Source organism: Heterodontus francisci, chromosome 4 (assembly GCF_036365525.1).
Source record: "Heterodontus francisci isolate sHetFra1 chromosome 4, sHetFra1.hap1, whole genome shotgun sequence".
Taxonomy (NCBI): Eukaryota; Metazoa; Chordata; class Chondrichthyes; order Heterodontiformes; family Heterodontidae; genus Heterodontus; species Heterodontus francisci.
Window position 1 is genome coordinate 133,202,129 of NC_090374.1, and position 16,904 is coordinate 133,219,032.

The window sequence follows — 16,904 nt, forward strand, 5'->3', positions numbered from 1 at the left end:
TTGTGCATGGGAGCTTGACCCCTTAAATTAGACTGAAAAATGAAAAACAAGGTCCAATTTCACCCTGATGCTCTTCTTATATTATTCAACAATTTTCTTATTTCAAGAAACCAAACATTGCAATCAATCACATTGCAAGATGAATTCATATCTTTTAACATAAATCTCAGTGAATGCATGAAGTATATGTGTCTAATCTCTAATTTCCTTACCCCTAGATATTGATGAATGCAGAGAAATTCCAGGCATTTGCGCAAATGGTGTATGTATCAATCAAATTGGTAGCTTTCGGTGCGAGTGCCCGATGGGATTTAGTTACAACGACTTGCTTCTTGTCTGTGAAGGTATTGTAACATTCATTATAAGATCCCATTTCAAAGCCTTTTCAGACATGCGTCATAGTTTGACTTTACGTTGACATCACATACAGTAGTGCATCCGTAAATTCTATCTTGGAATGATAAGTATTACCCTATAGTACCATAGATCGCAGCATATAAGTCAACCCAGAGTATAAGACAACCCCATTTTCCGGCCCCAATAATCATGTTTCTGCATATACTTGGCGTATAAGTCGACCCCCACTTTTCCGCCATGACATGCTATACTCGCATTAGTAGTCAGCCTCAATTTTTCACCTCACAAATGTATGTTTTATTTAACCTTATAACTGGGCGCAAGGGATCAACAGACAATACGGCCTATGTTGTGAAGATGCATGGGAGTTTAAGACACGCCCACACAGATTAGACCCCACATGGCGAATGACGAAGAGAAATGGGTCCTCCAGCAAAACGAGATATAAAGCTGGTTTCAAGCTAAAAGTTGTAACATTTGCTAACTGGTCAGTAACTGTGCAGCAACGGAATTCAGTGTTCATGAAAAATTAGTGTGAGAGTGGAAGAAGAAGGAATCCATCTGAAGAAGATGCCCAAGACCAAATACACCATGAGAACAGGGACCAGTCACTGGCCTGATCTTGAGAAGCTTGTATCGGAATGGGTCCTCGAAAATCGTCAGAATGGTCACATCATCACCAGAAATGCAATGTGTATATATGCACTTAAGTGGGCCATATCAAACCCTGGGCCCAGCAGACTTCAGAGCAATAGATAGTTTGTGTAACAAAAGCAAAATACTACGGATGCTGGAAATCTGAAATAAAAACAAGAAATGTTGGAAATACTCAGCAGGTCTGGCAGCATCTGTGGAGAGAGAAGCAGAGTTAACGTTTCAGGTCAGTGACCCTTCTTCAGATAGTTTGTGTAGTCTCTTTATGGGAACAAAAATATCTAGTGTTGCGACAGAAGACCAAGATTGCTCAGAGACTACCAAAAGACCTCAATGCCAATATTACCAGTTTCCAGCGATTCGTGAGACAGCAGCAAAAACTCAAGTACCCATCATACCACATTGACAACATGGATGAAACGCTCAGGAATTTCAATCTGCCCAGCAACCAAACTGTGGAGTGGAAAAGTTCGGAAACATTTCTGGTGAAAACTACAGGACATGAGAAGACAAGATTCATGGTGATGCTCGCCTGCATGGCTGATGGAACAAAATTAAAGCCAAAGGTAATTTTCAAACATAAAACCATGCCGAACATCAAGTTCCCCACAGGAGTTTTTGTGCATGTCCATGACAACGGTTGGATGGATGAGGATGGAGTGAAGTTATGGATCAAAAATATGTGGAATAGGCTTCCCAGTGACCTATGTAAAGATTGCAGTTTATTACTGTGGGGCATGTTCAGATCTCATATAACCGATGAGATGAAGAGGTGCCTGTGAAGAAATAACGCCCGCATTGCAGTTATACCAGGGGGTCTAACATCCGTAGTTCAACCTTTGGATGTGTGCCTCAACCAGCCATTCAAGGATCAAAGGACCATGTACGTGCTGAATGGAATAGGTGGATGGTTGACGGAGAAAAAAACCTTCAAAAGAGTGGAAATATGCATGCTGCCCCGCTTGATGTTTTATGTGATTCTGTCATCAAATTGTGGGATGCTATTAGTGCACAAACTGTCATCAGATTGTTCAAAAATGCAGAATATCCAATTCAGTGGATGGAGAGGAAGATGATTTGTTGTGTAAGTATTATTCTGAAACTGAAAGCGCCACATCTGATCCAGAGTGGGATCGTTACAATGATGCAAAAGCCGAAGTGACTTAGAATGAATTCGATGTACTCTTTGCATCGGATGTCAAGACAATGAATTCGACGTCTCTTGAAATGCTTTGAAAATGGTTAGAGGTATCTTTGTAGAATTATTTTATTCAATATACCGTGCCACATTGATTTAATATGAATTATCAGTGTTTTTTTTAACATTTCAAAATGGCGACCACCCACACTCAAACCAGCGGATCACCTTTTATACTCGACGTATAAGTCGACCCCCATTTTTGGAACGATATTTGGAGGCGTCGAAGGTTGCCTTAGACGCCTTGAACTACAGTAGTTTGTTTAACCATGATAAAATCGATACACATGTAAGAATATCATAACTTAATGCTTTAAGATTTTTTTGATGCGCTTAGCAAGAGTTCCTGTAAATATTTAGCTCCCTATATACACACACATAAAATCTCGTAAATAATCAAACTGCTTTTGATAGTTTGCTCAACAGTGAAGAAACGTAATCTGTAAAATATGTTGCAAATGTTTAATCAGTCTGACGCATTTCAGCATGCAACTCCGCAAACCACATTTTATATTAGAAACATAAGGCAAGCATTTTGAAATCTTTTGGAAAAACTAGGAGGGTGAGAATATTTTTTTTAGCCATGTTCTGCGACCTAACAAAATAATTTAAAATTTCTGAGGAAGCAAGTTTGTTAGAAGGTGTTTGATTATGGAGAAAAGCAGTCATTCTCGTACTTTTCAGTGGAGGGGAAATTTTGGCCGATTTGCTCTTTTGTGATCTTATTTTCTGTGTCCAAAGTAACTGTATTTCTCACTGATCTAAAGGTATTGCAATGAAGGTATGCTAGATATATGTATGGTGTAATTAAGTTGTAATTCACTCCTTTGAAGACATGACCAGCTAACTTGTGCCTCCACATGAGTTTGGTTTAGACCAATTTTAATCAACCTGTCTGGAAAGTTTTTTAAAAACAAGCTAATTATATTTCAGATTGAAGCTTCCTGAAACTATGTACGATCAAAATACAATAAGGTTTCAATCTGTCCGACTGAAAAGTGCAGAAAACACAAATTAAGAACAGCCGACAGACACTTTCTTCACCATCTTATTTTAATTCCCAGATTTTACTTGTCTCATGACAAACACGAGATAAAAGACAGATTAGGAAGATCCTACAAAGTTGACTTCCTCATACTAGTTTCATGCATATCACCATGTGCTAGAATTGTCTATGGAATTTAGTGGTGCGGCAAGCAGATGTTGTTCTAACTTCTAATGCTAAATAATATAAATGCTCCTGAACCACTTTATTTAGGCACAGTTGTGCAGTACTTAGACGGTTAAACATCCTGGTCTAAAGATTCAGTGGCACTGCCCCAGTTTTTCAGGTGTTAAGCAGGAGCCTAAACCTTCAATATGATGGGCAGGAAGCACATGAGCTCATTATAAGCCAGAACTGTGCCACCTGTCTTATTAGTACAGGCAAAAAATAGGGGTCCAGTGCCCAAGTCTGAAACAGGCAGTATTCACTTTGCATATGCAAATATGGGGCCTAACATGTATTTGAGGGCCCCTACTGGCTTCACTCAGGAAAACCAATCTCCTTCCTTACCGATTTCCTTTCTTCCCAGTCACCTTTCCTTCAGATCAGACCTCGCCCAATTGGCTTTTTTCTTGGATGTCCTTCGACATCTGAGGATCGAGCGGGGGAGTGGGACTGACTGAATAGCTCCTTGGAGAGCCAGCATGGACTCGTTGGGCCGAATGGCCTCTTTCTGTGCCATAAATGACTCTCTGACTCTATAACTGTCAATCACCTTCCTTCCTGATCATTCCCCTCCTGTTCACCTTCCCTGCAGTGACACAGCGGCCCAAAATTTCCAAGCCTCTTTACTGACGAGTTGGCTGGGAACATCCAGCAGATATCTGCAGTTAGGTAGTCTCATTTAAATGAGGCCAAAGGCCCAATATCAGGTGTACCTTGGGCCTGCCCATTCAGACACACAAGTTGTTTCCCTGCACCCAGTTTGTGCCAGCAGGGAATTTCTAGGCCTGACTCTCAAATGTTTCCTCCAATTACAAAGCACTATTTTTTAAGTTTATCATTAAAATTGAACTTTAGTCGTTATGAAATATAACCAACTCTGTGTTTCTAATTAAACTGCGCAGTGTTAAGTGCAGTGTGCTGTACGTAGACAATATTTCAATTACCTTTGTGGTTTTAGCTTTTCGGTTACATTACTTCATATCACAGACTTTGATTTGCTCTTAATTTATATGGCATTGTTTTATTTCTTTATTTTAGATATTGATGAATGCAGTAATGGTGACAACCTTTGCCAACGTAATGCAGATTGTATTAACATTCCTGGCAGTTACCGTTGTGAATGTTCTGCTGGATACAAATTAGCACCAAATGGAGCTTGCATTGGTAAGAGTTTATTTCAGTAAAACAACAGCATCTGTTGAAAACTAAGTTTCAATGTAGGACCGTGTATCAACCCTTAAGCTATAATAGCATATCATCAGGCAAACTGGCTGACGTGTAGATTGCCTATGCAACAAGTACGACTTGCGTTTATGGAATAAAAACAAAGTGCTGGAAATACTCAGCAGATCTGGCAGCATCTGTGGAGAGAGAAGCAGAGTTAATATTTCAGTTCTGTGACGTTTCATTGGAACCCTGCATTTATGGAACACCTTTACCACAGAAAAGCAACCAAAGGTCCTTCTCAAAGGCATAATCAAAAAAAAAAGGCAAGCCAAGGAAGGAGATGTTAGGAAGGGTGACCAAGAGCTTGGTCAAAGAGTTTGCTTTCAAGTCGAGTTAAGGATGGTAATTCCAGAGACTGCAGCCGATGGCATGCCTACCAATGGTGGGGTAAAGGGAGGGGGGGTTAGATGCACAAGAATTCAGTTTCAAAAGAACAGAAGATTAGGTGGCACAAAAACAGACAATGCTGGAAACACTCAGCAGGTAATGTAACATCTGTGGAGATAAAAACACAGTTAACGGGTAGAATTTTATTTATTTTTTATTCATTCATGGGATGTGAACGTCACTGGCTAGGCCAGCATTTATTGCCCATCCCTAATTGTCCTTGAGAAGGTGGTGGTGAGCTGCCTTCTTGAACCGCTGCAGTCCATTTGGGGTAGGTACACCCACAGTGCTGTTAGGAAGGGAGTTCCAGGATTTTGACCCAGCGACAGTGAAGGAATGGCGATACAGTTCCAAGTCAGGATGGTGTGTGACTTGGAGGGGAACTTGCAGGTGGTGGTGTTCCCATGTATTTGCTGCCCTTGTCCTTCTAGTTGGTAGAGGTCGCGGGTTTGGAAGGTGCTGTCTAAGGAGCCTTGCTGCACTGCATCTTGTAGATGGTGCACACTGCTGCCACTGTGCGTCGGTGGTGGAGGGAGTGAATGTTTGTAGATGGGGTGCCAATCAAGCAGGCTGCTTTGTCCTGGATGGTGTCGAGCTTCTTGAGTGTTGTTGGAGCTGCACCCATCCAGGCAAGTGGAGAGTATTCCATCACACTCCTGACTTGTGCCTTGTAGATGGTGGACAGGCTTTGGGGAGTCAGGAGGTGAGTTACTTGCCGCAGGATTCCTAGCCTTTGACCTGCTCTTGTAGCCACGGTATTTATATGGCCACTCCAGTTCAGTTTCTGGTCAATGGTAGCCCCGCGGATGTTGATAGTGGGGGATTTAGCGATGGTAATACCGTTGAATGTCAAGGGGAGATGGTTAGATTCTCTCTTGTTGGAGATGGTCATTGCCTGGCACTTGTGTGGCACGAATGTTACTTGCTACTTATCAGCCCAAGCCTGGATATTGTCCAGGTCTTGCTGCATTTCTACACGGACTGCTTCAGTATCTGAGGAGTCACAAATGGTACTGAACATTGTGCAATCATCAGCGAGCATCCCCACTTCTGACCTTATGATTGAAGGAAGGTCATTGATGAAGCAGCTGAAGATGGTTGGGCCGAGGACACTACCCTGAGGAACTCCTGCAGTGATGTCCTGGAGCTCAGAAGATTGATCTCCAACAACCACAGTCATCTTCCTTTGCGCTCGGTATGACTCCAGCCAACGGAGGGTATTCCCCCTGATTCCCATTGACCTCAGTTTTGCCAGGGCTCCTTGATGCCATACTCGGTCAAATGCTGCCTTGATGTCAAGGGCAGTCACTCTCACCTCTTATGCTGGCGGCAAGGGTCTCAACGTCAGGGAAAACCGATGCCAAGAACCCCACGTTGTCGCTCCTATCCAATCAGGCACTTAACTTTACAGCGGCTTGCCTTCCATCGGATTTAGGACCCCATTGTCGGAAGGCCCGGCCTTGCTGAGCTGCCAACCAATCAGAGGCCGGTCACTGCAGTGACATCGCGGAGGCGGTGGCTGTTGATGTAGCTGAAGCAACCAGATGCCAAGGAGTGGCACTGGAATCAGGCTTAAGACAGGTCAGGGTGGGAGTGGTCTCATGGGGTGGTGGTCGCCTGCTGCACAGGTAATTGCAGCTGCGGCGGGAAGAGGCCCTTAATAGAGGTTAATTACTCAGTTAAGGGCCTCAATTGGCCTTCCAGGGCCTTCCCACCCTGGACTAAATTTCAGCTGAGGCGGAATGGTGGCAGAGTCTCCTCCCGTCACCATCTCACCCGATTTTATGCTCTCCCTGCCTCCAAACACACTGCGGGGAAGAGCATAAAATTTCACCTAACATTTCTGGTCTGTGACTTTTCATCAGAAGATTTGGTGGGACAGGCTTTGTAAGGCTGGCGAAATTTACAGAGATAGGGAGGGGCAAGGCTAAGAAGGAATTTAAACATCAGGAGGAGAATTTTAAATTGGAGGCCTTGAGGGACTGGGTCGGCATGTAATGGCCGAGTAGGTGCACGATTCATATGGGCAGCAGAGTTTTTTATGAGCTGAAGTTTATAGAGGTTGGAAGGCTGGCCGAGAGATCAAATTGGAATAGTTCTGCCTGGAAGTTCTGAAAGCATGAATGAGGGTTTCAACAGCAGGTGGGCTGAGGTAGGGGCAGAGATGGGTAATGTTCCAGAGGTGGAAATAAGTGATCTTTGTGATGGAAAGAATATGTGGTCAGAACGTCAGCCCAGGGTTGAGCAGGATGGCAAGCCTACAAACAGCCTGGTTTAAACTGAGACACTTGCTAGGGAGGAAGATGAACTTGGTGGTAAGGGTATGAGTTTTACGGCAAAGGCTGAAGACAAAGGCTTCATTCAGCCTTTTCAATGTTTAACTGAATGAAATATTGGCATCCAACACTGATCTCAGCCAAGCAGTCTGACAACATAAAGGACAGTGGAGGGGTCAAGAGAGGTGGTGGAGAGGTAGCGTTGTGTGTCATCAGTGTACATGTGGAAGCTGACCGCATGGGCGGAATGTTATGCTCGCAGTGGGAGTCCTGATGACAAGACGGAAAGCGGGGGGCATTCCCACCTCGGACCTTTGCGGTACCCCCAGCCACATTTCACAGGGGTCAGGCAACTAATTAGTTGCTATTAGGGCTGCCGTCCCTTTTAAGGATGACCTTCCACCCCCAGGAGCTGTCAACCAATCGGTGGGCCGGCAGCTCAGCAGACTCCAGGAGTGGTGGCCACTGTTGGGACTGCACCTGGAGGAAGAGGATTTCATCGATTGATGCTGCCCTCCCAGCCAGGTAAGTGGGATCTGGGGGTGCCAGGGCCAGTCAGGTTGGTGAAGACAGGTGTTTGGTGCCATGAGGACAGCCATTGCCAGTGGGCCCCCTCTTTGGGCCAAAGATTGCCTGAGGAAGAGGAACCCCTCCCCCCCCCCCACCCCATCAAGCCCGCAGGGAAGCGACCAGGGTTTACCTGGCAGTGTCGCCACGCAGTGGTGGACCCCCCCTCCTCCCCCGCCCAGAAGCTGGTAAAATGCCAGCAGCAGGAGGAACATGGCCTTAATTGGCCACTTAAGTGACTCAATTGGTCTCTGGCAGGAGAGCCGTCCTCCATCCCTGCCTTCCTTCACTATTTTACAGGCCCCCCCCCAGCCTCCCAGCCCATCCCCAGAGCACTGGTAGAATCCAGTCCCATGTGCGCGGATGATGTATCAAAGGCACAGCATGTCAAATAAAAAGAAGACAGGCCGTGGGTAGATTCTTGGATACTCCAGAGATAGCAGTGCGGAGGCAAGAAGAGAAGCCTTTGCTGGAGATACTCTGGTTACTTAGCAGGGGCAGTTTCACTGATCTGAACAACAAGGAAGGACTTATGTCAAAGGCTGTAGAGAGGCTGAGCAGGATGACAAGGGAAAATGCATCATGGTCTGAATCATAGAGGATAGTGTTTGTTGTTTGGAGAGGAAAGGGAGGTTGGAGATGAAGCAGCAGTATACAAAGACAGATTGGTCAAGGGTGTGGTTTTCTTTGTTGATGGTAGTTTTAAAAGAGAGGACTACAGTACGTGAGGGGAGGGAACAATTTACAATGTCAGCTGGCATGGGAGCCAAAAATTAATGGTCAAGATTTCACTGGGAAAGGGGTCAAGGGAGAAGGAGGTGGGGACCTTAGAAGAGATAATCTCGAAAATGGCATGAGGGGAGATGGCTGAGAAACTAGAAAGAAAGATGTGGGTTGGGCTCGGGCAGTGGGACGAAGAGAGGTTTGCCTGTGCAGGGAAGGGGAAGGGTGAATCAACAGATGCTGTTAAATAGATCCTCTTAATCTTGGTGACAGGGAAGTCCATGAGCCCTCTGCCTTGTTAGAGCAGAAGGTTAAGGGAGCAGGGTAGAGTGGTTGAAGAAGACGGTTGGTGAAGAAAAGAAGCCAAAGGTTATCTTTGCACTTCAGGATGATCCTGTTGTAGTGGGCAGAGGAGAGTGAGGCCCAATAGCACTAGCAGCAGTCCAGCCAAATCTGGTTATGGATCTTTATACCACTTAAGTGCCAGACAAACTCAAGATAAACTGTTTCCATTTTAACCAAGGTGGATATCAGGGTGTCAGAGTAACCTGCACTAGAATGGTGTGTCTGAAATTATAATATTTAAATTGGGCCCCTTTCCTGATATCTTGGCAGTTGTTTGAAATGAATACCTCCTGCGTTGCTTGTGGGATAGGAGGAGCAGAAGTGTCCCCGCCCCCCCCACCTCTCGAGTAAATCTTGTGCCATGATCGGACGATTTCCTACCTCCTAAACCCACAATTTCTCCCTCCCACCTTCCTGATTTCAAATCAGTTTCCTTCCTCCTGCCCTTCACCCTACCACCAACCCCGCATTATCTCCCAGTCCCCCTCCGTCCTGTTTGTAGGTCCGACACCCCGCCACCAACACCCAACTTTTCCTGGTTGCTGGGGACCATCACCAATGGTCCCAGCTGCAGTCTTCTGCTGCCCAGTGGGAAACTGAGTAAAAATAAGTAATAAGATCTGCCTTTAATTTGGGGATTTCTAGATTTCACCCCTACAAACACTCCCTCCCCATAAATATCAGGGCCCGTATTCAGCTCCTAAATTGTCCGATTATTACAGCCCTTAGCCAGTGGAACAAATAAGGTGGGGGTAAAGTCTATAAAAATAGAGATTATACATAGTTTATGGAAGGGAAAATAATGTTTTCTTACCATGTGCTTTATCAAATGCTTAATTCAGGAATCTATAATTCATAGACCAGTCAGTGAGATGGTAAAGGAAAAAATATACTTCGAAAAAAAATACAGTTCACTAACTTAAATTGCAGATTCATTTTAGTCTTTTGAGTGAAATTGTGCTGAGATATTAGCAGATGAATATGTTAATAAAGTCCATTTGCAATTCCTACATCATATATTAGAATAAGGTGTTAACAAGTTTAAAATAAAAGGGTCAATGACTTTGAAAATATAGTGCAGAGCAAAATTTCTTGTGAACATGCACAGCCTGATTTTAACCCCTTGTGTTCTAAGCCACCCCTTGGGCGGCACAGTGGCGCAGTGGTTAACACCGCAGCCACACAGCTCCAGCGACCCGGGTTCAGTTCTGGGTACTGTCTGTGCGGAGTTTGCACATTCTCCCTGTGACCGCGTGGGTTTCCGCCGGGTGCTCTGGTTTCCTCCCACAGCCAAAGACTTGCAGTTGATAGGTAAATTGGCCATTGTAAATTGCCCCTAGTGTAGATAGATGATAGGAGAATGGTGGGGATGTGGTAGGGAATATGGGATTAATGTAGGATTAGTATAAATGGGTGGTTGTTGGTCGGCACAGACTTGGTGGGCTGAAGGGCCTGTATCAGTGCTGTATCAATAAATAAACAATATTGTACTTGTTTCATATATGTTTCAGTGTAGGTTAAGAGAAGCTAAAGTGCTATCAATTAGCATGACCAAAATTGAAAGGCAGATAACCAACTAAAAAGTTGAGTTGAATTTATGAAGAGGTTCTCCTAATCATCCATCATACCTTTAGCAAGAGATGTGCGGAAACGCCAGAAAAATGGTATAAACAGTGTAATGGCAGATGATGGGGAGAACGCCTGCATGAATTCAACTCTTATGTTTTTAACTTCACAACACTTCAAAATGTCCGGTTTTCTGTTATCAATAAGTATTCCGTATTGTTCCTTTAGATCGCAATGAGTGCCTGGAAATTCCAAATGTCTGCAGTCATGGTGACTGTATTGACCTGAAAGGAAGTTATCGGTGCACCTGCCACAATGGCTTCAAGCAAACCCCTGACCAGACCATGTGCATGGGTAAGTGAAGCTTTCAGCTACTACCTTAATGATTAAGCATTGGTGGCAGTGTTAGGGTTGCTGGTGTGTAGTTTTCCCTCTTTAAACATTCCTGAATATGAAATATATTATTGGGGAGCCTGTGTAGATACCAACTAAAGCCGCCAGTGGTAACTGCACATAATTGATTGCAGCCTAAATAAATAATCTAACAGTACATAGAATAAAGTTCATATAAATTAAATGTCGTAGAAGGCCAAATGTAACTACAAGACAAGCAATTGCCAAAATTATTTTTCCTCTGTAGCCAATTGTTAGAGTTGAACACCCACTGACATGTCAGGCGGAATCTTACCGGATCGGTGGAGGCGAGCTTGAAGGTGGGACCGGGAGGAATTTTATGGAAGTTGGTGTTGGGCCAGCGGGCCGACACGTTCCCCACTGTGGGCGACTTTCCCAGAGGCGGACCATCACCTGCAGAGGCTACCTGCTTGGCAGCAGCAGGTAGCAAATCTGCATTAATAAGTACACATTTATGGGCTGATTGGGATTAGCCACTCACTGAGGGCCAAGCCTGGCAGGGGGCAACTTGTCAAAAGCTGGTCTGGGGGCCCACTAGGTTTCCTACACTAACCCCTCTCCAGAGCCGTGGCCATCAGCTGGCTACAGCTGCTGCCACTGACAATCCTTGCAGCTGTGGCCACTGTTTGTTTATTTTATTAAATTGGAACATCTTCCAAGGGCCCCTCAAGATGAAGGCACCCTCGCGCTCCCCCTCAGGCAGTGGCAGTGCCCATCTATGCTGGTGGGACTACGGTCCTACCAGGCAGGCGACCTGACAAACAGAGTGGGATTGGGACCCAGAAATGGTCCCGACTTGCGTTCATAGTCTAAGAGCAGAGGATTCTGTCCCTCATGAGTCTTTCTGTAAAGGAATGGATATTATACACCCAAGATCAGCTATATTTCCTTCACTTTTATAGCACCACTCATAGTAGTGACTATGCTAAACGTTTATTGATTCCCATTCATTCCTCGGACTAAAGTTAACAGAACAATTTCATATTTACAGATATTGATGAATGTGAACGGCAGCCTTGTGGAAATGGAACCTGCAAGAACACTGTGGGATCTTACAATTGTCTCTGCTTCCCAGGATTTGAGATAACTCACAATAATGACTGCATGGGTGAGTAACAAAACATATCCTGAGCCTTCTTGTGAGATTGTTTCTCCATTGTAACAATGTTAATTTAGTTCTGCATAACCATAACAGGTAGAAGATAGTTGCTTTGGCATTGACTTGCTAATGTAAACTTTAGTTTACGGGAATCTATGCATTTCCAAAGAGCTTTACAGGAAAATGTCACAGCCGCGAAATTGCCTCGCATAGCACCACATGTAGTGGTCTTGTGCCACTCTCCATATGTTCCCCACCCCCACGCTGCCAACCACTTCCTGCACGGTGCTCTGTTAGTAGAAGGGTGCATGCGGAGGTGCCCCTGTGTGCGCTGGAAATTCATCAATGGATGCTATCTTGACATCACACAGCCCAACCCACTGATATGAGTTCAGGATTCCTAATTTGAAGAATGAATGTGCACATAACATAGTCCTGCAAGGTGGGCCCTGCAATAGCATTATTTAAATGTCCAGATGCCCAAATTGAAGGTGGGTGATTTTTTGGAACTTTTTCTATTGCAAAGTGTCTGGAACTGCTCTGCACATTTTTTTGGATGTGTTTTGGTGAGCTCCTGGATTTGCCAGACAGCATTGCCGAATCGCCATGGGGAGGCCAGAGGAGTAGGTGACCTGTCCACCCAAAGGCTGAAATATGTATGTGGGCTGCAGTTGCAGTGCCTCTGGGTCTGCAACACAACAGGGAGATGGAGCAGAGGCTGCAGAGAGGGCAAGCTCTGTACGATGCCCTCTGCCAAGTTGGAGCTGGACTCCTCCATGTTCCTTGACAGTGACAGGACACTGCCTAGTTGGCCGGTCAATGCACCCAGCACCTCGGTGTGCATGCTCATCAATGTTCTCCTGTATGCCGCCCCATCAAGGTCCACATCTAAATCCCATATAGCAGAACTTGTCTGCCACCTTGCCGTCTGGTGAGTTGACAATTGAGCCATCCTTTACCCCTGGGCTGGCTGCAGGCCACTCATGCCTGAATGATTCCCAATGTGCTGATCCCAACTTTATCCTAGCCTCCAAAGTACCGGTGCTCGTATCTGAGCTGGTGTCTCTTGAGTGTCTCAAGAGACAGCCTCTTCATTCGTGCTGTGCTGTTGCTCTCTTTTCTTCTCCTGGGACTGCTATTGCTGGGCAGGCAGCAGTTTTCAGGTGTCTGAAAGGAAGAACTCAGAAGAGAAAAGTTGGTGTGAGGGAAGGGGTTGGAGTAGGAATCCAGAGGTCCGTGGTCACATCATGAGCAGATTACTCATCATGCCAGATAGCAAGGAGTTGAGAAGGAGCACAAGGCAGGAGCATGCCATCATCCTTAATGTTCTCAGTGATGTCGGATACCATAGGCCCTGTTTCAGGCGGTCCCATGATGCAGACAACCATCTCTTCCATGGGGCTGAGGAGATGCAGGCATCCTTGTTCCCCCTCCAGTTCTGCTCTGCTTCTATTGTGTGCCACCTTGTCCTGCAAGAGAGAGGGAAGAATGTCAGTGGTTGTGTAGCACTGTGTTTATGTGATGTGTTTGCCGTGATTAAATGACGAGAGATATGTGCAGCCAGTGAAAGGTGACTGTGTGGAAACCCAACTTTTAGCTCCATATTTTTAAGACTTGAAAATAAGTGTATAAACATAAATAATGTATAACTAGTGACTGATAAGATTGCTTTATGAAATATAAAAGGATACAAAATAGAGGAAACAGAATGACTGAGGGAATGGAGGTATTTCATTATGAGGAATAGTTATGTAAATTGGCCATATTCTTAACTAGAAAGCAGAAGATCGAAAGGTAATATAATTGCTGTTTTTACGATTCTAAAGGAACTCAATAATGTAGACCATGACAAGTTGTTTAATTTTTCCCAAAACAAACATGCACCTAACCCTCATACCTTTTGTATTTCTCTGTATCAAGATGTTAAGAGCTGTGAGAAAGTAAAACTACCTTTTCATTCCTCCCTGTGGGGAAGTGCCTAACCTCTGCTTAATTGAACAGCACTGAGGAATGTGCTTAGCTGTCACATGCAATAATTGAAATGATTGCCAGAAAAACATTTCACAATAGATGTCAGTACTTATTGGCCGAGAACTTCCTTCGAGATGTTCCTGCTCCGGCGGTGTTATTTTATTGGAAGTGCGGTGGAGACCCTGCTTACAGTGGAAACGAGGTTTCCGATGCATTTCCAGCAAAGTCATGTCGCGGAGTGGTACCAAGAAATTTCCCAGCCATTGATACTGTATATATTTTCTCAACCATTGTTACTGTGTAGTATCTGTATTAAAAACTCAACTGTTTCTTTTTGTTAATTGATATTTTTGCTTTCCTCCAATAGTTCCTGCCATTAGTATCAGCCATTGTGTTTTCTCTTTCACCCAGGAGAAATAGTCTAGACAACAAACTTTTCTGCCAGTAGGTTCTATAATCATGTGATAAGAAGTTCACATTTACTATTCAAGTCAACAAATGTTAGTTGATTGTTGAAATTTGGAATTAGGCCCTGTACTTAAGATTCCTATGCTCTACCATTGGATCTTTGCTTCACCTTTTATTCTGTCACATAAATAAATAAATAAACTGTGGTTAGGAAGTTACTTGATAAATGAGAGTGAACGCACAAAATTTCCATTGAAAATATTCTTCATCATACCTTCAGATGTCGATGAATGCACAACTCTGTTTGGCCAAGTCTGTAGGAATGGACAGTGTTTTAATAGCATAGGCTCCTTCCAGTGTTTGTGTCAGGACGGCTATGAGCTTACATCTGACCAGAAGAACTGCATGGGTGAGTATGTCAATAATTATCTTGCACCCAGCTTTAGAGCTCTTGGAACTGATATTTTCATTTTTCACAAGGCCTATAAATACATATCTGCTTGTTTTCTGGAAAGATATCAACGAATGTGTGTTGTTTCCTGGATCATGTGCCCCTGGAACCTGCCAGAACCTCGATGGTGCATACAGATGTATCTGTCCTTCTGGATATGAAGTGCAGAATGAAAACTGTATAGGTGAGGACCTTTAATTCCTGTTTTCTATATGCTTAAGCCTTCTACTTAAAAGCCTGAGCTTACCTATCTAGGGACCATCACACAATTTCAAGTGCCAGTAAATGGAACACGTATGAGTTAAAATATTACAAACGTTCATCTGACTTGTGTAATTATAAAAGTTTTTGCTGAAAATTGGCAATTTTGTTAACTTACAAAAAATAGCTTCAGTTGTTTTCCTCAGGCTTTTCCTGTCCTTTGCACACTCAGAGAGCCAAATAGCAACTCTGAACGAAGGCCCGCTGAACAGCATTTGATTGAGAGCTCTTTGGGAAACTCTTTTCTTTCCATATTCTTTGCTCTGTGGTCCTTAGTGTACAGAGTACAGTACAAAATTCTTTCCTGTTCAGACAAATATTTTTTTCTGTTCTGCAGATATAAATGAATGTGAAGAAAACCCCAATATCTGTCGGTTTGGTAATTGTGAAAACACTGCTGGCAGTTTCCAATGTGTTTGCCGCCCAGGCTTTATTCTCTCAGAGAACGGACGTAGGTGCTTCGGTAAGGCTGTATTTATTGGAAGTCTGGTATTATGGACGAGAGAATTCTTACATGGGAGACATATCCTCAGATTATGTAAAGCTTTTTTAGTTACGTAAGTGTACTAAAATGAGGTTTTTTTTGTTAGAAGATTGTTGTAAATTAAATCAAAACAAACGATTTACTGTATGGCCCTGAATTTCCATAGGGTTCTTCTAATCTCCCGCTATAACTTCAGTGGAAAACCCGGAGAAGCGCCATAAATGGACATCTTTAGCCACTTCTCAAGGGCTTCCACTAATGTCCTACTGGGGAACTCTGCAGAAATTCCAAGTGTATATGTTTAAAAGATTTAACTCAACAGACCCACCGGCTTCATCTTTTGAGTCGGCCATACTTTTGTTTGTGCTCGGTGTGTGAAACATGCTTTGTCATGAGTCTGTTCTGAAAGTTGCACTGGTCTAATTTGTATCTCCTAGATACACGCGAAAGTTTCTGCTTCACCAAGTTTGAGAATGGAAAGTGTTCAGTGGCGAAACCTTTCAACACAACCAAAGCAAAGTGCTGTTGTAGTAAAATGCCAGGAGAGGGTTGGGGAGATCCCTGTGAGCTCTGCCCTAAGGATGGAGAAGGTAAAGTACATTGCCCTGAAATTGTATCATGTCCAGTTTAACTCATAAAGCTCAGATAACATTAATTATAGAGAAGTACCTGGAGAACAACTAAAATGTTTTACTCTAGTGCTGTGATGTACAGTTTTGCATAGCAGAAGTGCATATTGAGAATTTGGCCACATGATTCCCTATGACTTTTGTCCATTAAAATAATTTAACCTCTTGGATATTTTCAATATACAACATTATGTTCACAAGATCACAAAATAGATATGGATTTGGAAGAGCAGACAGTTCATCCTTCCAGAAAGACCACTAACCACAGCATTCTTAAATGATTCCAGGCCTTTGCCACCACTGCCCTTTCTAAAATCTCATTTCATGTGTAGATCACTCTCTGTATGAAGAACTTCCTCACCTGGTTGCTATTATTTTCTTCATATTGGTTTGAACTTGAGGCCCCTTATTTAGCTTCACGTAGTGTTCTGGATATGCCTTTTCTCTCCTGTTTACTGTTTTGTATACATAGATGAGTGTTGCTTTACTTTCTTCCCCTTTAAAAGAAGAATAGTTAAAACTGTTCTAATCTTTCCTTATATCTCACTCCTTTGATGATTAGTGTTGTGGCTCTTCCCTGCAATATATGTAATTCCTTTGCTATTTACCAAGACCATGAAATTCAACAAAGAAGTAGTGTTCACTGGACAGCCAATCGCCTAGCAATATTTCACAAA

The 16,904-nt window shown here is 43.7% G+C and overlaps 1 protein-coding gene across 1 annotated transcript in view; it reads left to right on the top strand.

Annotated features, from left to right (window-relative positions):
* LOC137369253 (fibrillin-2-like) overlaps window positions 1–16,904 on the top strand; it is a 496,406-nt gene that overhangs the window by 399,092 nt on the left and 80,410 nt on the right. The window contains exons 43-50 of the mRNA XM_068030179.1: window positions 219–344; window positions 4,458–4,583; window positions 10,739–10,864; window positions 11,916–12,032; window positions 14,683–14,811; window positions 14,918–15,037; window positions 15,452–15,577; window positions 16,036–16,188. Coding sequence (XP_067886280.1) covers window positions 219–344; window positions 4,458–4,583; window positions 10,739–10,864; window positions 11,916–12,032; window positions 14,683–14,811; window positions 14,918–15,037; window positions 15,452–15,577; window positions 16,036–16,188 — 1,023 coding nt within the window. The remainder of the gene's footprint in view (window positions 1–218; window positions 345–4,457; window positions 4,584–10,738; window positions 10,865–11,915; window positions 12,033–14,682; window positions 14,812–14,917; window positions 15,038–15,451; window positions 15,578–16,035; window positions 16,189–16,904) is intronic.